The sequence below is a fragment of the Panthera onca genome, chromosome C1 (assembly GCF_046562875.1).
Source record: "Panthera onca isolate mPanOnc1 chromosome C1, mPanOnc1 haplotype 2, whole genome shotgun sequence".
NCBI classification, from domain to species: domain Eukaryota; kingdom Metazoa; phylum Chordata; class Mammalia; order Carnivora; family Felidae; genus Panthera; species Panthera onca.
Genome location: NC_138346.1, coordinates 148,134,648 through 148,161,647, shown reverse-complemented (window position 1 = coordinate 148,161,647; position 27,000 = coordinate 148,134,648). Strand labels below are relative to the sequence as shown.

Genomic DNA, 27,000 nt, shown 5'->3' with positions numbered 1-27,000 from the left:
TTTGGAGAAATATTAATCAGGGGCTTTGCCCATGTGAGTACTTTCTTCACAATCAGTATGTGTCCATATGAGTAAGTTAACATTTCCCCTTGGATGTATAAGAGAAAGGAAATCTTAAAGTTTGGAGGAAAAAAAAAATAGCACTTAGGAGACTTAAAGTTAAAATGAGGGCTTAGATATTATAATGTTTACATATAAAAATTCCTCTTAAACTTTCACTACCAGCTTATTGTTTTTTGGATATGGATAATACTTGTTGATCTTTATCACAATATTGCATAATGAAATATCCAGAAGAAGTAAATCCATAGAGACAACACAGATTAGTAGTTGCCAGGGGATAGTGGAGAGGGAAATGCTTAATGGGTATTGGATTTCCTTGAGGGTGAAGAAAGTGTTTCAGAACTAGATAGATATGATGGTTGCCCCCATTGTGAATGTGCTAAATGCCACTGAATTGTTCACTTTGAAATGATTAATTTTGTTATAAGAACTTCACTTTTAAAAATCACCAAAAATAAGCAAGTACTCACAAAATCTTACATGAGTTCATTAATACTAAAAACAAAAGCATTTTTAAACTCAACAGTTTTAACAAGCACTTATTGAATGCCTCTATATGCAGTATCTTTTCCTAGGCCCTGTAGATACATGTTTTACGTATACATTATGCTTGTGCATTAATTATACATTAATTCTTAACATTAATGAAAATACATTACAAAAATCAAATTTTCTTTCCAAACTTAATCTCACTGATGAACTGCCACTAAAAATATATTGGTTAATGCTCTTGAGATGATTAGGTAAGAAAATTAAAGTAGCTATTAAATATCCCATCAGTCCGATAACCACCAATATAATTCTTTTTGTTGTTAGGTTACTAAATTAAAGGAATATGAGTTATATTTTACTTAATGTACTTGCCAAACTTGATTATAGGTTTTACAGTTATTGCACAAATTAAAAAATGTGCAGTTCTTTTTTTTTTTTTTTTTTTTTAATTTTTACATTTATTTTTGAGAGAGTGAGACAGTGTATGAGTGGGGGAGGGGCAGGGAGAGAGAGACACAGAAACTGAAGCAGGCTCCAGGCTCTGAGCTGTCAGCACAGAGCCCAACGCAGGGCTCAAACCCACCAACTGTGAGATCATGACCTGAGCCTAAGTCGGAAGCTCAACCGGCTGAGCCACCCAGGCGCCCCTAAAAAATGTGAAATCCTTATACATTACAACCTTTTTTTTATTATCAATCTGAGAAATATACTAATCACCTATATGAAATAATAATATTGGTAGTAGCTAATGTGGAATTCTCATTATGTATTTTAAGTGCTTTATATGCATCATTTGTTCTGTGCATGCTCTGTGGTGAGTGTTTTATATGCATTCTCATGTTTTGATTCTTAAAATAAACCCTAAGAGGGGCGCCTGGGTGGCTCAGTCGGTTGAGCGCCAGACTTTGGCTCAGGTCATGATCTCACAGTTTGTGGGTTCGAGCCCCACATCGGGCTCTGTGCTAACAGCTCAGAGCCTGGAGCCTGCTTCGGATTCTGTGTCTCCCTCTCTCTCTTGCCCCTCCCCTGCTTGTGCGCTCTCTCTCTCTCTCTCTCTCTCTCAAAAAATAAATAAACATTAAAAAAAATTAAAAAAAAAAAAACCTAAGAGGCCCCATTATTATTGTCATCTGATGAGGAAACTTGGTGTCAAAGTGATCACCAGCTGAATACTGATATCAGGATACTATTCCCATGTTAATCTGGCTCCAGAGCCTGTGCTCCACCTTTGACTGGTTGTCTGAGACTTGGTTTGTTTTTATTTTAAGAAGGAATTTAACTGCACAGTTAAATACAGAATGATAATATCATAGAAGTACCTTTTTTCCTCAAGTACCTATTTTTAAAATATGAAATATTATAGTTAGTCATGGGTAAGCCCATTTCAAGACAATTCTTTATGCCTCTCAATCACTTAAAATGAATACTTTGATAGAAGATGGGGACTCCATCTGATAATTCTTCGTATCTTTTCTTGAGTTTTCCCAAGATAGTACATCTCAAAACATCCTCCATGTTTTTACAGATTTCTCAAGTGATCTATTCCTATTTTTAGTTTCCATCAGTGAACAGAAAGATCATTTAACATTATAGTCAGAGGAGTGAAAAGAAAAACTAGTGAAGAAAAGTGATCAGAGCCTTTGGAACTTATGGGACACGATCAAGTGGACCAAAATACTGTTGGTCTTATACTGTTAATCTTATTGCAAATCTTTTATATGTAATCAGTTGTGTTTTTTTTTTTTCTTGCTGTTTTCAAGATTCTCATTTTGGCCTTGGCTTTTAACCGTTTGATTTAATGTGTCACCGTGGATCTCTTTGAGTTTATCCTTCCTGTAGTTCATTGAGCTTAAATGTGTAGATTCATGTCTTACAACAAGTTTGGTGTGTTTTCAACCTTTATTTCTGCATATAAGTCCTCTATATGTTTTGTTAGGTTTACAACTGGGTATTTTTTGCGTAATTATAGATGATTTTGTAATTTTCATTTTTGTGTCTATGTGTTTATTTCTAGTATAGAAATACATTGGGTTTTGTATTTTTATCTTGTATCCTGGAACTTGGTTGACCGCACTTATTCTAGGATTGTTTTGTTTTGTTTTTGTAGATTCCTTGTGATTGTCTTCATAGAAAATCATATCATGTTCAAATAGGGTTAGTTTTATTTCTTCTTTTTCTATCTGTATGTTGCTGCTGTTGTTGTTGGTAATGTTAGATCTTCTAATACTATTTTAAATAAAAGTAATGAGATTATACCTTAAACCTTGTTTCTGATATTAGAAGGAAAACATTCAATTTCAGTTTTTTACTATTAATGTCATGGTAGCTGTAGGATTTTGTAGAGGAACTTTCCCTCCACCTTCTTAGAGTCTTGTGGTTATTTTACATATAATGTCCAGGGTTTTTAGTTGTACATAGTGAGAAGAATAGAAAACATTGGTCTACTCCATCTCCCTTGAAGTGAAAGGTGCTATCACTTCTTTTTTTACAGGATGATCTACTTAAACTTTTAAGTGTTAATGATAGCACAGGCACCCCTTGTTACTGCCTGGAAACCACACAAGAAAGCACTTGGCAGTGTTCAGTGTCCAGCCTTCAGCCTTTCATATAGAAATTTATTTGGTCAGTTCTCATAGTGATTGAGTTCGAGGAGAAGTGATCCAAGCTAAAAATACTCGTAAGAAAATGATGTGATTGAGTTCAGGAAGAAGAGTTCAAGGAGAGTGATCCAAGCTAAAAATATTCTTAAGAAAATGATGTATACAATCAGACAACCACTTTATGTAATTTATAGTGATTGCCAAATGCTCCATCCACGCAGATGAGGTAGTGTTTGTTTGGACAGTACATTCACAGTGAGTGTTGCTGAAGAAAGGATCGGTTAAATAGCTTCATAATAACTTGTTTTTGGTGCAGCTTTGTTGCTTCCTACTTTGCATAGTGCACACATTTTATGGGGAATAAATTAGACTTCATAACAGTGTTTGGGGATTTACACAATTCAGATTTGTCCCTAGAAAATACTGAAGATCCAGTTTAATTCAGTTATTTGATGCGCCAAGCTCTTAGAGCACCGCTTATCTAGCTGTGCAACAGGTGTACTTGCCATGGGGTCCTGATGGGTCAAGTTTTGTGCCCTGCATCCTCACCTGCAGACATTTCTCAGATGAACACTGCCAGTTTCTTCAGTGATTTCTCTTTGCCTACAGGTCTTACTTATGAGTAACCTATTTTTTTTTTCTATATATATACTATCGCCCTAAGGCAGTTTACTATTAGGCTTGCTGTTTGGGGAGTTTTTGGTTTTTGTTTTTTTCTTTTTTAGGAGTAGTTACTCTGGGGTCACAGACCACCCCCTTCCTAAAATGTACCAGTCCGTCTTTCTGGAGAGAGGGTGTCCACAGTATTCCACATATTCTCAAAGGAGTCCATGACCCCAAAAAATCATAATGCCAGTAATACTTTTACTCTGCTCTATCATGCATATATAGTTTAAATCTCTTATAAAGCACCTTAGCTTATTATCTACTGAAGTTTTAATGATGTCATTGCCAATTTGTATGGTTTTTTCTTATAAATATTAAAATTTGGTAATTTTTTTCTTCGTGTTCTTTGCCTTTTATTATTCACCTGTTGTCTATATACTTTTCAGTTTAACATGCAGAAGTTTCAGTATTTTTTTTTTTAAATTTTTTTCTTAATGTTTATTTATTTTTGAGAGAGACAGAGACAGAATGCTAGTGGGTTAGGGGCAGAGAGAGAGGGAGACACAGAAGCAGAAGCAGGCTCCCGGCTCTGAGCTGTCAGCACAGAGCCCGACGCGGGGCTTGAACACACAAGCCGTGAGATCGTGGCCTGAGTCGAAGTTGGACGCTCAACTGACTGAGCCACCCAAGCACCCCCAGAAGTTTCAGTATTTAAAGCAAGGCAATGGATTGCTCTTTCCTTCTGCTATATCTTTTCTCCCTGAAGTCCTAATCTGCTACCCACAGTACAGAAATACTATACTTTTGGGGCATTTGTGAGGTATTTATTTTCTGCTGAGACCATTGCAGAATTGAGCTGTGGCAGGGAGAGATAGTTATATATTCGTGGGTCCTTTAATTTGTATAAACCACAAAACTTATTTCCATACAATTTCTCTTATTTCTCTTTAAATGTGTAGCTTAAATTATTTAGTTCATTGAACATTTAATTACACATTCAAAGAGAAGGGTGTTCCCCAAAACAACTGTAATGTTCAAAACAATCGTCATTAAACGATACATGATTTTTTTTTTTTAATCTTCAGTTCTGTTTTCATCAGTTTTTCTGTAGCCTGATGTGTATACATCTTGGTGACTTCAGTGATGTGTAGAATTTAGTTTGGTGTTTTTAATGCAGCTATAGTGTTTCATATTTAGCTTGATCATTACCTTCTTGCACTAAATAAGGCCTTTAATGCCCTGCCAGTGCAGGAATAGGTAATTACTGCTGTTATGAATAGTCTTTTAAAAGACTTGAGTTTGTTGATAATCTGCCATATGGAAAGGTTCATTGAGCCAAGGTCTATGCCACCTTGCACGGGAGCCTTGAAGAACTAGAATGGCCATGAAGTTTAGCGTCTATCTTTGGTGTTGGGTGGGTGGTTTAGTGCCAGTAGTCCCTAACCCACCTGTAATTTTATGACTCTCAGGTTGTGCCCATGTTGTTTGGAGGTGATAGGTTTTGTGGTGGTCCTGAAATAGCTTGCATAGCAGATTCTGTAATTCATTACTCAAACATGAAGAAAACGTTACTTCAAAAAAGCATCGTAATGATTTTAAATATACTGCCTACATTCTCTAAGTGCACTGCAAATGTGCTGTAACTAATAAAGCTTCCCCACTGATTTAAGAGAGTCTCAGAAGAAGCTGTACTAACTAGATGCAGAGCATCTTTGATAAAAAAAAAAAAAAAAAAAAAAAGACTTGGAACTGTCAAATACTTAGCAAGTCAAGAATATGGCTATATTGCAAACACCCTTACTGGTTTTACATTTGTCACAGGTGGAAAGAGAGTATTTTACCATCAAGAGCTATTACTGTTATTATTCAACTAAGTGAGATTTGATTCTGTAAACATTACTAATAAAAATACTCTTAATTTTCCACACTTTTTATCATTTTATGTTTAGGCATAACACTATGTTACTAATTATCGTGTTTGTTAAAGCAAAGTAAAAACACTTGAAAAATAGAACGTGCATGTAAATATATTATTTAAATGAGGAAAGTAGTGACTCCCATATTTGCACGTTTTTATAGAAATTTTTTAAAGTTGTGTTCAATATACAGTGCATATAATTTAGTACACATGATGAACCAAGAACAGTGATTAATTTTTACAACATGTTTCATGGTCTGGCTAGAGTTTTATCACTTTAAAAACTAAAAAATCCACAGGGTTGCCTGGATGGCCCAGTCATTTGAGTGTTCGACTCTTGATTTCAGCTCAGGTCATGATTTCATAGTCATGGGATCAAGCCCCACATTGGGTTCTGTGCTGAGTGTGGAGCCTTCTTAAGATTCTGCCTCTCTCTCTCTGTGCCCCTCTTCCATGTTTGTGCTTGCTTGCTCTCTAAAATAATAACAAAAAAAATTCCACATACAAAACGATAACTTCTTTTTAAAAGTTTATTTTTGAGAGAGAGCGAGAGAGTGAGCGAGCAGGGAAGGGGGAGAGGGAGGAAGAGAGAGGATCTGAAGCAGGCTCCACACTGTCAGCACAGAGCCCGATGCAGGGCTTGAACTCCTGAACCATGAGATCATGACCTGAGCCAAAATCAAGAGTCAGATGCTTAACCAACCGAGCCACCCAGGCACCCCTTTTTAAAAATATTTTTAATTAATTTTGTGGCTAATTTTCACAGCAGTGATTGAGTATGTAAAATTTTACAAGTAGATGGAATAATTACAAAAACTGTTAATATTACAGAATTTCTTTATATATTCTGTCATTATGTATTCTGTAGATGGAATGGGTACCCAGTTGTGAAACAGCACATAAAATCTTCTTTTCCAAATACTTGGTTTTAGAAAAACTAGTGAAAGTAAATTCAGCATTGTTGCTTGTAGGTGAATCTTTTAAAGGCAATTTTATGCATGTCTGGGCTGCTAGAGGAGACCTCTCACGCTTCTGTCAGCACCTGAATGACAGCAGCACTGTTTTATTTTCCTTTGTGGAAAGAGGGCAGTGTGTGTACATAACAATATCATAATAGTTTTAGACTATGATGACAGTTTGAGGTTGTTTGGGAGATAAGATTTCTTAAAATTATTGAATATAATAACGTGTGTAGGTTCTCAATAAATACTCTTTGAGTTTAACCTGAGACAACCTCCAAATCCTGTGTAGATGCTTATAGCCTCACACATTACCTTGATTTATAGATCCATTTGGGAAGCACTGTCGATTTGAAAAATATTACGCTATCATGTGGCATATGCTTCTTAAAAGTCTACCCTGCTTCCTTTCTCTGTTTCTTCTTAGCCTCATTCTATAGATTGTCTTTATTTGCTCCTTAAATGTTGGTATTTCCTAAGATTCTGTTCCAGAGTCTCTCTCCCATGCTACATATTTTAGATTATCTAGGCAGTTGCATTCATTTCCATCGTTTTCCCAGATGTCTTTCTTCTACTTGAATGTTTATTCTGAACCCTTGACCTATGTGCCCAATTATCTACATAACATCTCCTGGATGGTCCCAGGCAATTCAGTGATATGTTCAACATTAAGCTCATCTCCTTCTTGGCACATTCCCATCTAACTTTTCCAAGGGAAAATAAAAGAACACATGTATTCACATACATATAGAATGTGGACACACACACACACACACACACACACACGCACGTGCACACATGCATATACATATAGAGTATATGGGCTTCTCCTCCTGTTTTGGAAAGCCCACTGCTAATATGTAGCAGGCTTGGAACTTCTATTCAAGTCTTCTGAATGTGAATCCTGAGCTCAGAGTATACTTTCTATAATGTGGTGGTGACCGTGTATTCTGAACCAAAATATAAGATATATGGTTTGACAGTATTTGAAGCCTGTGCTTGTTACTGTAATTATACCTCATTGCTTTTTTGTGTCATTTTATTAAGTTGTTGGCATTATGGTGGACAGACACCAGTAATACATTTAATATTAAAAAATCACAACTCTGATTAGTATGAGACATGTGGTATGTGGTACATATGCATGCATTGTGTGTGTGATGTTACCTAATTAGGGAGATGAGATAATGCTTTGCCTTCAAGGGATGATGAAATTCCATGTGGAGGTTGAGGAGTTCACCAGGCAGCATTAGGGTATGGGGGAAATGGAAGAATGTTCAAGCGAGACAGCTTGCACCGAGATCTGGTGGTAGGAAGGTGCATAGTGTGTGTGGGCAGCTGTCTCTGTGCAAGGTAACTTGTCATCTTGGTAGAGGTTTTTATCCCCTCTTTTCTCTCTTGCCCCTTTCTTATTTCCTTATTCTAAAAAAAAAAAAAAAAAAAAAAAAAAAACCCTCAAAGCTAAAGTTTATATTAAATAGAGAGTAATAGTAATAGAATGCAAAAGGTAACTGCTTTTCAAACCATGTGGTAGTGATTTGAGTTAGATGAACCGTAGAATTTAAGGAGTGAACAGCCAGGACTTAGAATGTAATGCAACACCAAAAATGAAAAAGGGCTTGTGATGATGTAGTTTCTCCTCTTGTTACCAAAAATCACTCTAGCATTTATAACCACTGTCCTGCTACATTTTGATAAACCAGGGAGTAATTAAATCCTAAGTAATAAACTTCAGAATCTCTGCTTAAATTATAAATGATTCATTTTGTAAGTGCATTTTTTACCGTGAAGTTTAGTATGCCATGCAATATGTCTTTGTGTGTTTGAGAATGAATTCAGGCTGTAGAAATTCTATTAGAATGTAGAGTGACTTTTGAACTACACTGATCTCTGGTCTTTGGTATTCTAAACTTAATGACTGTTTATTCTCTTGTTCTGTATATGCATATGTATTATCCTTCAAAGGTAATTCTGAGGTTTGGGTCTTCAGAACATTTCTTCAAGTACTCTTACCCATTTCTTGAGTAGGAAAATTATGTTCTAGAAATGAGAAATTATTTTCATTGTCTTTAAAAACTTAGTTCATATCTGTTTTTCTTTGCAGAAAGGGCTATCGCAAGACATGAAGTTCGAGAAATTGAGCAGCGACATACAATGGATGGTCCTCGACAAGAGGCAGCGCTAGATGAGGAGGAGGATATGGTGATCATTTATAACAGAGTCCCCAAAACTGCAAGCACCTCTTTTACCAATATTGCCTATGACCTTTGTGCAAAGAATAAATACCATGTTCTTCACATCAACACTACCAAAAATAATCCAGTGATGTCACTACAAGACCAGGTAAACACTTAGGAGATGAATAAATGTTTTCTGATACTTCCCCACTCTCTTTGTATCTCAAGAGGAAGGAACATTTTAAGAGATCTGTGTGCTGACTCCAGTGAATTGTAAGTCTCTTGGGGGAAGGACCAAACACACCTTTTTTATAGTTTTACATTTTTCACAGTATTTGATACATTTCTTTGCATATTATATGCATTCAAATATTTATAAAAAGTAGTTTATTAATAGTTTTGGATTTGTGAAGAGAAAATGATGCCTTTGATATCCTTTTAAAAATATGAAAATTTTTTAGCAAGATACCCTGCAATAAAAATCATTCTGCTGTCTCATTTTATGGTAGAGAAATTTATTTATTTATTTATTTATTTATTTATTTATTTATTCATTCATTCATTCATTCATTCACTTACTTACTTACATGTTTGTTTGTTTGTTTGTTTGTTTCTGAGAGAGGGAGACACGGAATCTGAAGCAGGCTCCAGGCTCTGAGCTGTCAGCACAGCTGTGTTCACAGCCGAGTACCTGTGTCCTATATCACTCAGTTTTGTGACTAACCTCCTGAACTTCATCTTGTCTATACTAGTAATTTCTATAATATTAGCTACAAACTTCTGGAGAACAGGAATTGGAGCTTATATGTTTAACATAATCTTGCCTTTTAAGTTGTCAAGAAACTTTAGATAAACAAATGGGTAGCTATGAAATAGATTTAAGAATAATGGAGGAAATTATCTCATGAAAAAAAAATTATCTCTTTAGCAGTGGTAGCACACATTTTCTCCACACCTGGAGTTCTGACTGTAATTATAAATAAATAGAATTCTCTATAAATATTGAAGGGAATGGGAATTGGGCTCGATGAGGAGAAAAGATGATATTTGAAAATACTCTCTAGGATTAAATACCATATTGCAGTAGCCTTATTAGAAAGATTGTTGATAGTCATATAGTTAAGATTGTATTTATCTGTTTGACAGCAGCTGAACTTGTTTTATTTGTCACAGAATTGACTCTAATCCCATTCTTAAGTATACTTAAAATCTTTACACAGAAACAAGAGAGTAACACTGATACACAAGGTTAAGATTTGTTTTCTTAGAGAGCTGTTTGTAAAGACTAATAGTATATGGCATATCATCTGCCCATATAATTCTTGGCTTTCTGCAGTATCCTCAATTACTCTTTTTCATAAAACCAAAAATCTACATCAGCCAAACTAAATAACTCTTCTGTAAATGAGAAGAAACATGAGCTTATTTATCTAAGTGGGTCATAAAAACTATTCATTATGTAATACTGTATATCTCAAGGGCAAGTATCCTAAATAATCAGTTTATATGTAGTGTGTGGTAGATTTTAAATTTCTTGCTTGATTGCTTTTCAAAATGTATCTTGGTTTAAAAGGAACAACTCTTAATACTCACATAGTAATTTTAGATTTAGATTTATTAGTAGTATCTTTTATTATTTCCTTCTTTATTTTTTTAAGTTTATTTTGAGAGAGAGAGCATGTGCAGGGGAGAGGCAGAGAGGGAGAGGGACAGAGAAAGAATCCCAAATGGGGCTCAAACTCATGAACTGTGAGATCATGACCAGAGCTGAAATTAAGAGTTGAATGCCTGACTGAGCCACCCAGGAGCCCCGTAGTATTTTTTTAGAAAAGTAAAGTTATCTTGCTTATTTTGTGTCCAGCATTACAAAGTTTTATGACAGCTACAAGTATCTGACAGTGACATTGACCATTTTTTTTTTATGAAGTAAGAATCTATGGAAGCTCTCCACATATGACATTTATAGGCATCATGTAGTGATACATTTTCCCAGTTACATTTGGATGAGCTAAAGCTTCTGTTTTTCTTTCAATAGCTCATGAGTTACATGTAGACAAAAAGAACATTAAAAGAAAAGCACTATCTTTTTAAAAATTTTTTTTTAATGTTTATTTTCGAGAGAGAGAGAGAGAGAGAGAGAGAGACAGAGCACAAGCAGAGGAGGGGCAAAGAGAGAGGGAGACACAGAATCAGAAGCAGGCTCCAGGCTTTGAGCTGTTAGCACAGAGCCTGACACAGGGCTCAAACCTGTGAACTACAAGATCATGACCTGAGCCGAAGTCAGACTCTTAACCAACTGAGCCTCCCAGGCGCCCTGATAAACACTATCTTAAATGCAGTGGGATTACATGATGAACAGCACTTAAATTGTGCTTGTGTAGAGAAATACTTTTTAGCTCCAGTTCTTTCCTAAATGTATTTTATACATACTGTACTAGGCATTGTACTAAATTGCTCACATGCTTAATTATTTTTCTCAAAAAATTTAGAGGCAAAGTCCAAATATTTTGAGTCTGATCTAAAACTACTGAGTGGGTAATAGCTGTCTATGCATACTCTATCATCCTGAGAAGTAGTTGTCCACTCTGCTTTCAAGTTTTCATTTATTTTTGAGTATGTAGTATATACAGAGTTTGTGCTATATTCTTTGTTGAAATAGGAACGAAAAAGCAAGGCCACATCTTTGAAGAAGCTTCTTTGTAATTTACTCGGAACATAAAACATAGATGCAGGAACTATGAGAACTGTTTAAAGAAAAGATCTGGGGTACCTGGCTGGCTCAGTCAGAAGAGCATGCAGCTCTTGATCTCAGAGTTGTGAGTTTGAGCCCCACACTGAGTGTAGAAAATACTTAAAAATCTTAAAAAAAAAAAAAAAGGAAATATCACTTCATGATATTCTCACAAAATTATTTAATGCAAAATGTTTCTTACCAGAATGTTTAATCTAGACCTAATCTTGAAAGAAACAGAGAAATCCATCTTGTTGGAACATTCTCTAGAATAATCGTCTTGAACTCTTCTAAGGTATCAATATCATGACAACTAAACCAGGTATGGTTGGGGGTGAGGCAAGACAGTCCTCTCTAGAGGTGAGGAGACTAAAGAGACATGAAAACCAAACGTCATATGTGATCTGTAACTGGATCTGTGATCAAAAATGTCTGCTACTTGTTTTCAAATGGTTCAGAAAAAAACTGTGTGTGCATATGGAGAAAGAACAAAGAGATAAGCAAAGGTGGCAAAAGGTGAAGTTAGTGAATCTTAGTGCATGAGTATGCAGATTTTGACCATATTATTCTTTCATCTTTTCTGTAGTTTAGGGATTTTTCACAATGAAGAAATTGGAATAAAAGAAGAGGGAAAGTTAGAACAAGGGATTGGAAAGATAAACATTTGAGAATGTGAGGCGTGGGAAGACGAAGCAATGAGAGTGAGCCAGAGGCAGTCTTGGGAGTTATATTTGTGAGGTGTGCCTTAGTGAATAGGCAGGAATTGGCAAGAGACAGGTAATTTAGCTCTTGTAGTTGGAAAATGAAGTTTACTCTGCTATCATGAACATACTTCTACATTAGAGAACGTCTTGTCTTTAAAGTAACTGTCAAATAGGTGTTAAGTGGCAGCATCTTTTAGGATCTTTCTTAATTCTTTTCTACATTCATATGTTTAGGTTTGTGATCACATTTAGTCCTTTTCTCAGCATTGAAAATATCCAGAATTTGCATTCTGTGTAGGACAACATAGTGATTTTTTTTTCGTTTTAATTCACAGTTAAGACACCTTCTGATCTTTGCATTAATGCCTATGATTTGATTAGTTGCAGATACTGATTTTTCAAGTGTCACTTTAGATGAGTGCTTCTTATCCTGTCATGTGTATATTAACCACCAGTTAAAGTATAGATTCCGATTCAGAAGACTAAGATGGAACCTGATAATGTGAATTTCTAAAAAATCTTCCACCTGATGCCAAAACTGATTCTTCTGGTCCTTGAACTATAGTTTAAGTAGCAAAATATCTAGAACACAGGTCTCAGTGGGGTTATGAGAACATATGTATTATAATCTTCATAGGATAGCGAATCTATGAAATCTATGAATTTCGCTGCTTGTCCCGAGTTTCCCTGCCTCTCCACTCTCCATCCCCCTTCTCTCCCTCTGTCAGGAAGCCTCACTGCAGCTCCCGCTCTACCACTGGCTGCCTTCTCACCTCTCCTGCACCATTCGCCTTGTCAGTTTCTCTTCTGGCTTTCCTCTGCAGTGGACCTTGAGATAAAGGTCCAGACCTTTATCTGGAGATTCTGCTCCAGACCTTGAGATAAAGCTCTGGCTATCATAGGATAGCGAATCTTTAAATTCATGTTCCCACCTCCCCAACAAAATCCAGATTCCTTACCTAGACCAACAGGCTCTTTTAAATCTAGTCCTCGTCCATTGCTGTATCCTCTTGTTTACCAGCCACACACTGGCCTTTTGGTTCATTGTCTGCACCAGTCCTTTTCCACTTCAAGGCTTCTGCACTTAACCATTCCATCTTAGAGTGTTCTGGTTTCTCCTGATTGGCTTCATGTTATCCTTTTAACATTTCAGCTTAAATGACATCCTCTCAGAAAAACCTTGCTACCCATCCTATATATTAAATACTTCTTCCAAGTTACTGTGTACCATCAGCATTCTTTCTGGATCTTTCTTATTACTTACTCATTTGTTTACTATTGGTCTTTTCCTCTGTATAAGCTCCTAAAGGGCAGGAACCGTGTCTGTTTTATTCATTACCATATTCCTTGTGTTTAATCTTTAAATTTTTTAAAATATTTATTTATTTTTGAGAGGGAGTGAGCATGGGAGGGTCAGAGAGAGAGAGGGAGACAGAGAATCCATAGAAGGCTCTGCATTGCCAGCACAAAGCCTGCCATGGGGCTCGAACTCGCAGACTGTGAGATCATGACCTGACCTGAAGTTGGACATTCAACTGACTGAGCCACCCAGGTGCCCCAGTATTCCTTGTATTTAGAATGGTGTCTGAGAAATAGTATATATGCTCCATAAAATTTTTGTTGAAAGAATGAATGAGAGAACAAATGAACTTAGGTACTGAAAGTAGTTCCTAGTTGAGCATAGTACCACTGATGATAATTACTGGCAGAATGAACCCCTTTTATCGATGGCAATGTGTTCTCCCCTTACCTCCGGTGATTTGAGACACACCCACTGAGCCTCCTGCAAAGGAAAGCCTGAACAACACAATCCTGAACTTTGGTGAAGATACTGTGTTCTGTTGCTGCCGAACCTTTCTTATGTTTTATCCAGTTATTATTCACTTTTCCTTTTTGCATAGAAAACTTTCTCTCTAGTTTAGTCTCGAAAAACTACCCACAGCTGTACAATGGATATTTATTTTAAGTATAGGCATGAGTAGGAGTTTGGTAGATAGTAATTATCCGAGTTAATAGTAGTATTCGTTCACTAGGTAGTAATTACAAAGTTGGAATTTGGCCAGGATTGTCAGGATGACATTGCTACTTTTAGATAGTGAAAACAAGTTCTTTCAGATAATCATAATGTTGAGATTAATCTTATTAAGAATGTAGGTCTAGGTGCACTGTTGTGAGATGGTGCTTTCTTCGCTTTTTCCTGTAGCACTGGTTCAGTCTGATTCCACCAGCAAATAAATCACAGCACCACTCCCTACATTGCTTGGGTTTTCCCTAAAGGTCTCCTCTGATTACTTGCTAGCCTGACTCTGCTTGAGATATAAAATCTGACAAAAATCACAGTTTCGGATCTGCTTCAGGCTAGCTATAAAAACATCTCTTTTCATGTAGCGTATCTAACAACTGCTTCTGAAACATCCTTCTTGATAGCCTATTTCAGTGGGGGTATGGAACTACTCTTTGAGTAAAGTCACTACAGTGACATTATGTCTTCTCCCCAAGCCACTGTTTTCAGGGTCTTCCGTCTCTTTAACTTCATTTGCCACTATTATGTTTTGCTCCCTTTGCCCACCCCTTTACCTTTCGCTAGTGCCAAGTATAGTCGGTGAGAGTGCACCCAGTGAGTGCTGTAGAAGCTTGTTCACCTGATCTCGATTTCCACTCACTCCTCTGTATTCCAGAGCTTTATCTCAAGGTCTGGAGCAGAATGCCCCACTGCAGAGGAAAGCCAGAAGAGAAACTGACAAGGCGAATGGAGCAGGAGAGGTGAGAAGGCAGCCAGTGGTAGAGCGGGAGCTGCAGTGAGGCTTCCTGACAGAGGGAGAGAAGGGGGATGGAGAGTGGAGAGGCAGGGAAACTCGGGACAAGCAGCGAAATTCACACTTTGAAAAGGAAACTTTTCAAAAAAGACTGTTCCTCAAAGGGGTTTAAAGGATGGTTATAGAACTTCAGTGGTATGTAAATGATACTTCTAAATGCTCCAACTACCCTGCAGATTAGTCTGAACCGCCACTTGAACCTTATTGACATCATTTGTTTGCTTAGCACTTTTTTTCTTCCCTGTAATGAGAAGGTAAATCTCAGCTCAGCATCTTTTGATTTATTGCTGATTGTAAATCAGCCACAGCTTTATTAGTGAGACTTTAACACATCGCCCTGGTAAAATGTTTGTGAGATGAAAGGAAAAAAAAACACATGCACATACGTAGCCTTCGGTGTTGTCATAGTTGGAGATTAGCGGAAGATTCTGTGTGTTTTGAGAGACTTTAACAGTAATAGTGTAGAGAATTTAAAAGCAATAACTCACGTGAATTTACCTCAGAATGATTTTAGGAAATAAAATTCAAAAGCCCTGCATAGACATTTAAACCAGGTCTCTTACTTTTGACTGACGGTGTTCAGCACCCCTTGAGGTTACCCAAGACAGTAAAAAGGCAAGAGTAAGTCAACGGTCATTGTTGACAAATGGTTGTCCAATGTGAGAGTAATGAACAGGGTGAATTGGAAGCTGAGAGTATAATGAATGTGATCAGGAAAATAAACAGTTTTGAGAGCTTTGTCAACAGCTTTGAGGTCTTGTAGGTTGAGGAGTTTTGAATGACTGGATCTGAGGGGTTTCCTTGGCAGTGGATAAAACCTGAAATTCTCAGTGCCCAAGTTTGTTGATCAGAAACATGATACAAATGCTATTCTCCTTTTCACATCCTTCTGGGTTTTTTCCTCCTTGTTTAAATTGAACAATAATGTATTAAGGAAGTTAGCATGTGGCCTAGAAGGATGATTGGACCAAAATCTACAGTATATGGTTCCTGAGCTCCAGGTTTTTTTATCTATAAAATAAGGGGTACAGGATCTCCGAAGTCCCTTTCACATCTAAAATGCTGATTCTGTAAACAAGAGGGTTTGAGGTTGGTGACAACAGTGGAAGATGCCTGCCTTGTTCTGTTCTCCGCCATCACTAAACTTCCCTGAGTCCAACTGGAAGGCACAACCCTTTTTCTCATTTCTGTTAGGTTTTTAAAAAATTTCTTTTAATGTTTGTTTATTTTTGAGAGAGAGACAGAGTATGAGCAGAGTGGGAGAGAGGGAGACACAGAATCCGAAGCAGGCTTCAGGCTCCGAGCTGTCAGCACTGAGCCCGATGCAGGGCTCCAGTCCACGAACCTTGAGATCATGACCTGAGCTGAAGTTGGACGCTTAACGACTGAGCCACCAGGCGCCCCTCTGTTCGCTTTTAAATAGTGTTTCTTGGAATCCTTTGGTTCTAGTATGCCCCAGGCATCACTGCGTGGGTAGGAGGAGACTGAGTAGGCAGGGTTTATTCTGCCCCTGTCCTCACTTCTGTTTTATGTACTGTGGGAGCTTACAAGGCAGTCTTTAAAAGTTCACTCTATTTCAGTACACTTTTTTCCCTTATTATAAAAGCAGTGAATATGAGATATATCTTTGCTGAAGAGCTTTTATACACCTCAGGGCCTCCTCTGCAAAGCACTACAAAAACAAGCTTCGTGTAAATAAAACCAAGCTGAAGCTCCTGGGCCTACCCATGCTGGAGGCTTGCTTCTCCATGTGGTCCATTGACGTGCCATCATGTGGAGACTTGTTAGAAGTGCAGAATCTTGGGCCCCACTCCAGACCTGCTGAATCAAAATCTGCATTTTAACAGGAGTCCCAGATGATCCATTTGCACATTGAGTTTGAGAAGCCCTGCAGCAGTCCAGATATTATCCAGCTTCCTGGGCTCTTCACCTCACGTTGAAGGACACGTGCTGGATAAAGCATGTTCTTAGGAGGGTTCAGTTTAATCCTGACCATCCTTAGGAAAGGTGGAAGAATGAGGGACGCTTGAAGTTTATATTTATACCTAACTCTTATTTCCACCTGAGTCTTTTACCACAGTGTACTCACAGTTTGTACCATTGATCCGCTCTAACATTTGGTTTATGTAACACTGTTTTCTCAGATTCCAGTCTAGCATCTCCTTTCATTTCTCTCCCACACCATCACATCCCCATTAAATCTAGGCTTCTGGGAAATAAAGCTGAGTTGCTAACTATGCCTTAAGTACCCTTAAACCACCATTTCCCATTCCTTTTCTCTTTTCCTTCTTTTCTGTTTCTCCCTCATTTTTGGCTGAAGTAATGGAACTGATTTTCACAGAAGCAAAAGCTTATATGAAATAATTACTAGTAAATGGCAGTTATAAGGACTTTTCATATTCAACATGTAAAATTTTTTAAGGATTCAGTTTTTGGGTTATCTAATTTTTCATTTTCTGTTTGTTTTTCATTTGCAATTTGATATTTTTATTTTATTTGGTGCCTTCCTTAAACAGATAGGAAACAACATGAGAAGCTCAAATCACACATTTGGCTCTTTTTTTTTTTTTTTTTTTTTTTGGTGGGGAACAGTCATAAATATCTGCTAAAATATAATTTTGTATTTTTTTTGAGAGAGAAAACAAGTTGGGGAGAGCAGGGGGAGAGAGAGAGAGAATACGAGAATACGAGAATATGAGAATCTCAAGCAGGCTCCACACTCAGCTTAGAGCCTGACATGGGTCTCGATCCCACTGGGATCATGAACTGAGCCGATGTCAAGAGTTGGATGCTCAACCAACTACGGGGCACTCAGGTGTATTTTCTAAGGCAACATAATTTTATCATCTACATGATGGTAGTAGTTTCAGATTTAATTTAAGGGTGTTGTGTGTGTATAAGATAATAAGATAAGGTTCGTATCACTTCCAAGAGCTCTGTTACTTCTTTTCTTTTTTAATTTTTTTTTAATGTTTGTTTATTTTTAAGACAGAGCATGAGCGGGGCAGGGGCAGAGAGAGAGGGAGACACAGAATCCAAAGCAGGCTCTAGGCTGTCAGCACAGAGTCCAACGTGGGGGCTCGAACTTGTCAACTGCGAGATCATGACCTGAGCCGCAGTCAGACGCTCACCTGACTGAGCCACCCAGGCACCCCAGAACTCTATTTCTGTTAGCATATGAGTTATTAATGCTTCCCCTAAAAAATAAATTTCCTCAGAACCTTCTGTTTTTCCCTAGTTCACATTCTCTGACATATGGCTGCTTCTGCACTGTTTTGTGCTCTGCCCTACCAACAGGCCTTTTCTAGGAGGCAGCCATCATCATTCAGTGCTATTAATTTATTGACTAATCTGGTAGAAGTGGTCCAGAATATTTCCATATGACTATTCTAAAACGTAAATGAAAGATTGATAAATTGTCAGAAGTATGCAGTTGATAGGCCTGTGCTTTAGAGGCTGTGGTCACAGCTTGCAGATGCTTTCAGTGCAGTTTAGGGTGCTGGGCCCCCTACTCATTAGCCCTTCTCTACCCCCTAACCCGCCCCTACACTATATCTAGTCCCTAGAAGATTCTTAGCCACTTGCTGTTTATCATTCAGAAATTTCCTTATCAAAAACAGATGCCATTTTTCTTTGAGAAATTGTGTATCACTGCTCTTTTATAGCTGGTGATACTTAGGCTTATCAAGTTCTGTATTAACCAGTTCTTTAAATTTTTAAAATATATTTGCAGTAAAAGAATTTTTTATTAACTAATCTTTTGCATACTTTTAATTCCAGCAAATTAAAATAGTGATAGTGACATATTTAGATTTAAAAAATTTTTTTCTATATCACATCTCTAATTTTATTAACCTTTTTTATCAACAATCTTATGATATCTTTAGTTCTTTAAAGTTCTCTGATTAATCATCATCTTTAATCATTTTGGTTTAAGGATTACTTTTTTTGTTTCATTCTTTGAGCCATTAATACGATTTTTTGTGAATAATGAGTTTCTGGGAGTCAAAAACAGACTTGAGCGCGTGTGTTGGTACCCACCCTCCCCTCACCCCTTGTGAATTACTCACTGTGCAGCATTGTAAATGATTGCATTGTGTGGGTTTTTCAGGCTTCTGTCTCACTCTTTTCTGAGTGTGGTGATAATAGCTCTCTCTATGATGAATTGGTAATTACAGATCACACTGTGCTCTCCTTAGTTGAAACCTGTGTTTCAAGCTCTGTAATTGTCAAACTGGTGTGATTTGTTTTAAAAGCCTAAATGGAAACTATTTTACTATCATCAAATTTCATTTTTCTTTAAGTTGAACTTAAGTAATGAGTGTGTTCTCCTATTTTAGGTACGCTTTGTAAAGAATATAACTTCCTGGAAAGAGATGAAACCAGGGTTTTATCATGGACATGTTTCTTATTTGGATTTTGCAAAGTAAGTTATACCTGAAATGACACACTGAAGAATGCTTTGTACCTTAGCAACCTAAAAAGACACAAATGTATTAAATTGTTACTATTTTGATTTTTAAAAATGTACTACTGGCTTGCCTTTGCCACTTTTAGATAATGTAATTTAAATATACCTTCTAGTGTTTTACTGCCCTCTAGTGTTCATAAATTGAAAATTGTCATATTAATTTTGGAAATTCAAATTAGACTAAATGCAGGTAATACTCTTTAAAGTTATTTATCATTATTCTGTTTATGTGTCTTTTACAACTAAATGACACTATTTTAGGAGAGCCCCACGTTTTAACCTAGAGGCCAGTCAGATTCTGACTTAACATATCATTGACCGAGAACTGAGAAAGCAGAGAACCCCATCACACAGTTTTTGGTTTCCCAATGCCTCTGCATTTCAGCCAAGACATAGGAAAGTATACACTTTCTTTTAGGCCACCTTGTGTTTGTTTTAAAATTGTGGTGTATTCAAAAGAGACTGTTAAAAAGATGGTGATTTTACTTTATGGTGATTTGTCTGAAACGAGATAAATAATTCTCATTTTCCATATTTTTGGGGTGGAATGGGTTCAGGGTATTCCTATCATAATTCTCTCAAGAAAAGTTCATAAAACTCCAGGCATTTGCATGGTATGCAAGTCCTGTGTGGCTCCCCCTGGAGTCTGTGCCATATTAAGATACTGTTCCAAAAACTGGGCACAAGGTGTATTCTAAACATGGGCTACTCTGTGAATCCATTTGAATGCTTTTTCACAGCACATAGTGTAGCATTATATAGTAAAACCTCAAATCCAAATCTTTTCCTCAATAACCTGTACTAACTTCAAAGACACATCTAAAATGTATTTTTAAAATGATTTAAGCTCAGACATGGTCCCCTCAGTCATTTCATTAGCAGTCATGACTTCAAAGTAATATACTGTCTTGTGTTTGTCAACTCCAGAGAACATTCTGTGTAAAATTTGAAAATTAAATTGATATCCCAGTCATTTTAACTTCTTGAATTTGAAAAGAAAAAGAGTTGAGTGAATTATTACTGATTCAGATACTAAACCTTAACTTTTTGAAAAGCATGTAATTAAAAGGGAATCTCCAGAATATTATGTACATGAAATAATATATTCTTATTTCTAGCTCCACGGTACTCAAGATGTTTCCGTAAAATGGTAGCTTTAAAGTTAGATGTACATTTTTCTGTAAATAATTCATAATGCAATATTGAAAACATTTTATGGGCAGCTTTAAAATGAACTAATTATTTTTTCCTTGCAGAGGCACTGAACCAATTTCATAAACTCGATTCATATGCATATTTTCCCTGAGGGCTGCATTATCCTTCAATTGAATGTTTGTTACTCTTTCACCTAAATGATTTATTTTTTCCAAATACAGCTTGGTTTCTAATACTTGAGGTTTCCATTATTAAAATAATATATTGAGTGCTTTTGCTTTTGGCAAAAGTCTTGTACTTGAAGCTCTGGTATATGCTAGGGTTCTTGCAGATGAAAAAGTTACAAAATTTCTTGAAAAGATTAATCTCATTTATTAAATACTAACGAATATTTAAATGATTTTGAGTATTTTCATAATGGGTCTCATGCTATTAGAGGTTAAAAATATTGTAAAACATTTCAACAGACTTTTACAAGATTTTAAATAAACACCTAAAAGAAATCACCTAGAGGAAATGTATTTTGATGTATATCATCAAGAACTATGGTAGATGTAACTAGTATCTTTTAAAATAAATTTTAGTGTAGCAGGCATACTCACCATGAATGACTAAGAGGAAAGAAACATAACCTTACTAATTTTTAAAATACTTTATTCTTCAAAATGTATTCTGGACTGCCATAGTACTTTGTGGAGTCCACTAAAATACTTGCCTTTAGGAGAAAACAGTTGAATTTGGTGAAAGAAATATTTAATCACATAGCTTTTCATTTGTTTTAAAAGAGTCCCTGAAAAGCATATAAACTTAGTATGTCCCCAGAAACCCAGGAAGCAAGATAAAGAAATAAAAAATGAAAAGTGGTTTCTGGTTTAGACCAATCACTAAGAAACACACATTTTATATGTAAACCTATATGTGCTCAAGCCATGTTTTGGTTATATTTATCTGGTTTTATTCAGGACTTTAGCATAATAACAGAAATATCTTTGTTCCAAGTTTGTATTCCTGTCCTGTCTTGCTCCTTTCTGTCTTAGTCTCATTCTTGATTTTTTTTTTACTCTCGATTTTTTTTAGCATATTTCCTCATTCTTTTTAGTGTACAATTACGTTTTTTTGCTATTCAGTTAGTGAACACCATAATTTTAAAATAATGCAGATATGATCATTAATGTCATGAATGTAGAAATTTTCCACTTAAAAAATTGTATAGGTTGGACATTTTCAAAATGTCCTGAGTATAGGCCACATGAAGTTGAATAAGTTGTAGTTCTTGTCTTCAGTGAGTTCACTGAAGCCCCATTTTTCCCCCAGAATTATGTTTTATTATAAACAGTGAAAATATTACAGATCATCCTCCCTTTTAAATTCATACTCCTAACCAGCACCATCTATTACCTCCACTTTGACTTTTTTCAGATTTTACAAAATAAAAACATTAGAACATCTCTTTGCTTTATTTCAGTGACATTTGCCTTTATAGAATAATATTCAGCTAAAAGAAAACTGTTCATGCTGGTTTCAATCAGTCTACTGAGATTGTCCATGACCTAGCTACCTATGGCTAACATGTCGGTATCTGTCTTAGCTATTTGGAAATGATTTTTGGTACAGCAGTTTTATTCAGGTACATGTCAGGTGTGTACCTTTGTGGTTGTCCCCAGGAAAGAGTATGGGTTTTTATCACTGTCATTTGGTTTGTCCACATCACCCCTGTTGTCTTTTTCAGAACAATTAAGGTCAATCAGTAAAGCACAGATACGTCAGGACAAGAGACACATAACTGAGTGCTTCACTAGGTCTAAGGTATCCTAGAGAGTAATAAAGTGACAATATTTTAGGCCTAATATAGTTTGTCGGTCTATAGATTTATGTGAGATTGTCCATTTTACCCTGTAATTCTCTCCTGAGCCGGTTGAAGTCAGCACCATTTTCTATAGCTTTCAACAAATACGTCACAACACTAGAGAAACATTCCTTATTTTAATCATTACAGGCAATATGCGAGAGTTGCCATTTTATTGACCTCGTACCACCAGCCCTTTTTACAGCACTGATCCTGTAGACTGCTAGGGAGCTGTCTCTGAAGCCAGCCAGACCTGCAGTTAAATCCCTTCGGTTCCTTACCGGCACGTTACTTCAGGTCTGCGTTTTCCCCGTTTATAAAGTGAAGATAATTAAAGTAACTACTTCATGGTGGTTGTGAGGATTAAATATGACAATGTATATGAAGCAGTAGGTTCTGTGTCTCATGCAAAGCAGTGTTATGTTCTTTTAAAATTCTGTCTCCTTTCATTTATCGCATTGTCCTACCGGTGTTTTCTTCTTCTCCCTACCTGAATCTGTGCTGGCCCTTCCTGTTCCCAGCTAAGGTATTGCTCAAGACTCTTGTCTTTGCCTCCATTATTCCCTTTTGGGAAGTTTCCCCGTGTTTATTTATCAAGACATGGAAGCCAGAACCTAGAGTCCTCTTGGACAACCCTTTTCTTCACCACATACTTTTAATTAGTCACCAGGTCTTTTGAGTTTGGCTTCTTTCACTTAGCATAGACTTTTGGCATGCATCCAATTTATGCATATTGGTAGTTAATTCTTGGATGTGTAGTATTCCATTGTGTGCATATGCCACAGTCTTTATCCATTCACCAGTTTCTGCATACTTGGGTTTCCAGCTTTTGTTGATTATGAATAAAGCTGCGGAAACATTTGCACATAGGTTTTCTTGTGTTTTTGTTTTTTAATCTTTATTTATTTTTGAGGGAGAGAGAGAGACAGAGTGTGCACAGGGCGGGGACAGAGAGAGAGGGAGACACAGAATCCGAAGCAGGCTCTAGGCTCTGAGCTGTCAGCGCAGAGCCCAACGTGGGGCTCGAACCCACAATCCGTGAGATCATGACCTGAGCTGAAGTCGGACGCTTAACCGACTGAGCCACCCAGGCGCCCCTGCACTCAGGTTTTATGTGAACATATGTCTTCGTTTCTCTTGGGTAAAAGCTACAAGTGGGACTGCTAGATTGTATGGTAACTCTAGGACACTGCAGAACTTTTTTCATGTGGCTGTGTTACTCTGCAGTCTCACCAACAATGTATGGGAGGCCCAGGTGCTGTGTATTCTTGCCACCATTTGGTATTGTTAGACCTTTTTTTAATTTTTTTTTTAATTTGGGCTATTTTAATAGATGCATAGTAGATGAATGCCCTTTTTAAGAGATAAATAATTACTACAAAAATCACAACATCACCAGCGGAACCAACAAATACCAACAGGTCATATACTATTTTCAAAACAAGACACTGGGAACCTGCCACACTGGGGAGGATTTGAAATTTCTGTGAACCCTTTAGGGCTAAGAGAGTCCAGAATAAATATATATTAGATGGGAGTGTCCCATCTAAGCAGTGAGACTGCTGCTTTCCTAGAGATGTTACACCTAGTATGAAGCAGAAATCATAAAGCATTGTGCTTCCTGAAGGCTAGTCAGCCCTCTTTGAGATCTGTCCAGCTTGTTGAAAAGGTTCCTTTCAGATGTTCTGGGTATGTACTTGCTCTATTGACAATTCTTGATGCCTGCTCATCTGTCCAAAATATGTAGGGTGTGGTTGTAAAGAAACGAGCCGAGTTTGTGTCCATGCTTTGTCACTCCACATATGCTGATGTGGCAAGAGCAAGGTTCCTAAAATGTCTTCTTACCAACCTGCTGCTCACATTAGACTTTTGCCTTTTGATCTTTATAGAACATTACAGATGCCTACCAAATGATGCTGTTCTTTTCCTAGGAAGATCATGTTCTAACAGGTCAATAATAATAGTTTATATTTTTTGGAATGAAGATGGGTTGTCTCTTCTTCCACCTGAGCCCTCCTGAGGAACAGTTCAGATGCCTGGTCAGGTTAAAGGCAGAGTTTACAACCATAGAACACTTCCCCCTGTACAAAACTACCTGGTTGGCAAAAGAATTAAACCCACAAACCTAAAAGTATGCCTGTTTCCTAACCAGCTGAGCTAAACAGCCCAGATGCTGTTTTTACCATGCCTGTTTTCTGTTAGAATCTCTTGCTTTCTTGTCTATATAGCCATATCCTACCTTATAACCATACCCTACCTTATAAACAGTAGTCTTATCCATCTTCAGAATGAGTTCACATGTATTTCATTGAAATCATACTTCATACAGGTAAATGCCATCCCAAGCCATGTTCCAGAAAGTCATCTTCCAGACAGCAAGGAGAATTTGGTAAAGTGTCATATCCCCTTTTCACTGCCACTTGGTAAGAATTGCTGTCTGTCCCACATGTCGGGGACTAGGGGGAAGGAAAAAAGAGGAAGCAGTGATGGAAGATGATACGGGAAGGAGGTAATTCCCAAGAGAATGACTCAGGGCCGTCAGTGGCTAATAATGGAGAAGATGGTAAGGGGGTTCCCAGGAAATCCCACAGTCTGAAGATTGGAGCCCTTACCCCACGGTCTTGTACTTTCCCTTCCTTGTTGCTTCCTGTTACAAGACTTTCCACTTATTTCATGTAGCACCTGTGTATTCCTGATGCCTCCCCACCTCTTCTCACTACTGAGTGCACTGTCCCACAGAAAGGCTTCCTAAGTGGTTACTTCCCAATAGTCTGTTCAATGTAATTCTGTGATATTTGACACTCGTGTGTCTGGCGCTGTGCTAAATACTAGGAACAAAGCCATGAACAAGAGGGAAACAGTCCTGCCCTCATGGAGCTTCCAGTGTAATGCCCAGTGTGACAGTGCCATATATTTGTAATGATATTGTTTCCTCCTTTAAAACATTGTGAAAAAAAATTTTACTGCATTATTGGTTTTATAGTTTTATGAGTTGTTCACTTAAAAAAATGCATCCCAATTCTGATCAGCAATTCACAACTGTAATATTGTAATTAATGTTTTAGAAAAGGATTCTCTGTAGTTTTCAGTATTTCCATGTGAACACAAATTTTAGTGACCTTAAGTGTTAATGGTGAGAAAAGAACTGAAATTCAAGACAGCTGACCACTTTTTACACACAAAACAGTTCTTGTAGAATACAGCTTATTTGTAGGTTAGAAACTTCCTGTTTAGTTAATTTTCAGTAATTTAGAGACTGAAAGAATCCAGTTATCCAGGCACCTTGCTTTTTCTCTTATCTATAGTCTCTTTCACTACTCATTTGCTTAAGAATTAAGTATAAAACATTTATAGAATGCCCGCTGTGTGTAAGACATTGATTGCAGTAGGCAGAAGTAAGGGGGAGACATGGTTGGTTAGTTTAGCTATTTGCTTTTTAGTGCCTTCGGAAGAAGATTTTAGTAAGAAGGGAAATTTAAATTCTAAGCTATTCACTAAAATGAAGGTTTCTGTGGACAGATGAGTGGACATACCAGGAGTGGTTTAAAAGAATAAGCAACTTTCACTTGTCTCTTACCAGAGTCCTACAACCCAGGCTTAGTTGTATCATTTCTCATCGTGATTCTTATTTTCAGAGAGATTGTTAGTATTTTTCTAATCTTTCAAATTAGTACTAATTAATCAGTGGGCAAGTATTTATGTATACTAGGCCTTGTGAAATCTATAAAAAGAAATGTAGAGTACTGTGCCTATTCTCAAATGGTTGATCATGGTGCTAAGGAGAAAATTCTCCACTTACAAGACAAGCATGAGTAAGATAAGCAGTGGATAGACTTGCCTGAGAGCAGTAGCTCCTGGGTGCAGGTGTCCGTGAAAGCAGATAGTACCGTGTGCCACAGGCTGTCTAGACTTTACAAGATTGCATTATTGGCCCTCTGTGTTTTGCTCCAAAACAGCAGCCAATGGTTGTTTTTCCCCCTCCTGCTTTATTGAGAGATATTGATATATGTTGTGTAAGTTCAAAGTGTACAATGTGATGATTTGATGCACGTATATATTGTAAAATGTTTACCACAGTAAGGTTAGTTAACACATCCTTCCCCTCAAATAATTTCCATCTTGTTGCTGCTGTTATGGTGAGAACTTTTCAAAAATCGATTCTCATAGCAACTTTCAAGTTTACCATACAGTGTTGGTAACCACAGTCACCATGCTGTACATTACATCCCATATCATGATATGTCCCTGCTGACTCAGTCAGGCTGCCGTCCTGATGCTCATAAAGATCTACGGGGCCCACATGATCTGCATTTCCTCCACCCCACCCCCTTCTCTCTCCATTTCTGATTCTGCTGCAGCCAGGCCCATCTTGCTATTCCTTGAGAACACCTGGCACCTTGCTGCTTAAAGGGCTTCATACTCCTGGAGTTTCATCTTCCTGGAACACTTTCATCTACATGGC

The 27,000-nt window shown here is 37.2% G+C and overlaps 1 protein-coding gene across 3 annotated transcripts in view; it reads left to right on the top strand.

Annotated features, from left to right (window-relative positions):
* The window catches only part of HS2ST1 (heparan sulfate 2-O-sulfotransferase 1), a 174,654-nt gene that overhangs the window by 127,643 nt on the left and 20,011 nt on the right, over nucleotides 1-27,000 (top strand). For all 3 annotated transcript variants that reach the window (XM_060624661.3, XM_060624662.3, XM_060624663.3), the window contains 2 exons: nucleotides 8,743-8,981; nucleotides 19,407-19,492. In XM_060624661.3, coding sequence (XP_060480644.1) covers nucleotides 8,743-8,981; nucleotides 19,407-19,492 — 325 coding nt within the window. The remainder of the gene's footprint in view (nucleotides 1-8,742; nucleotides 8,982-19,406; nucleotides 19,493-27,000) is intronic.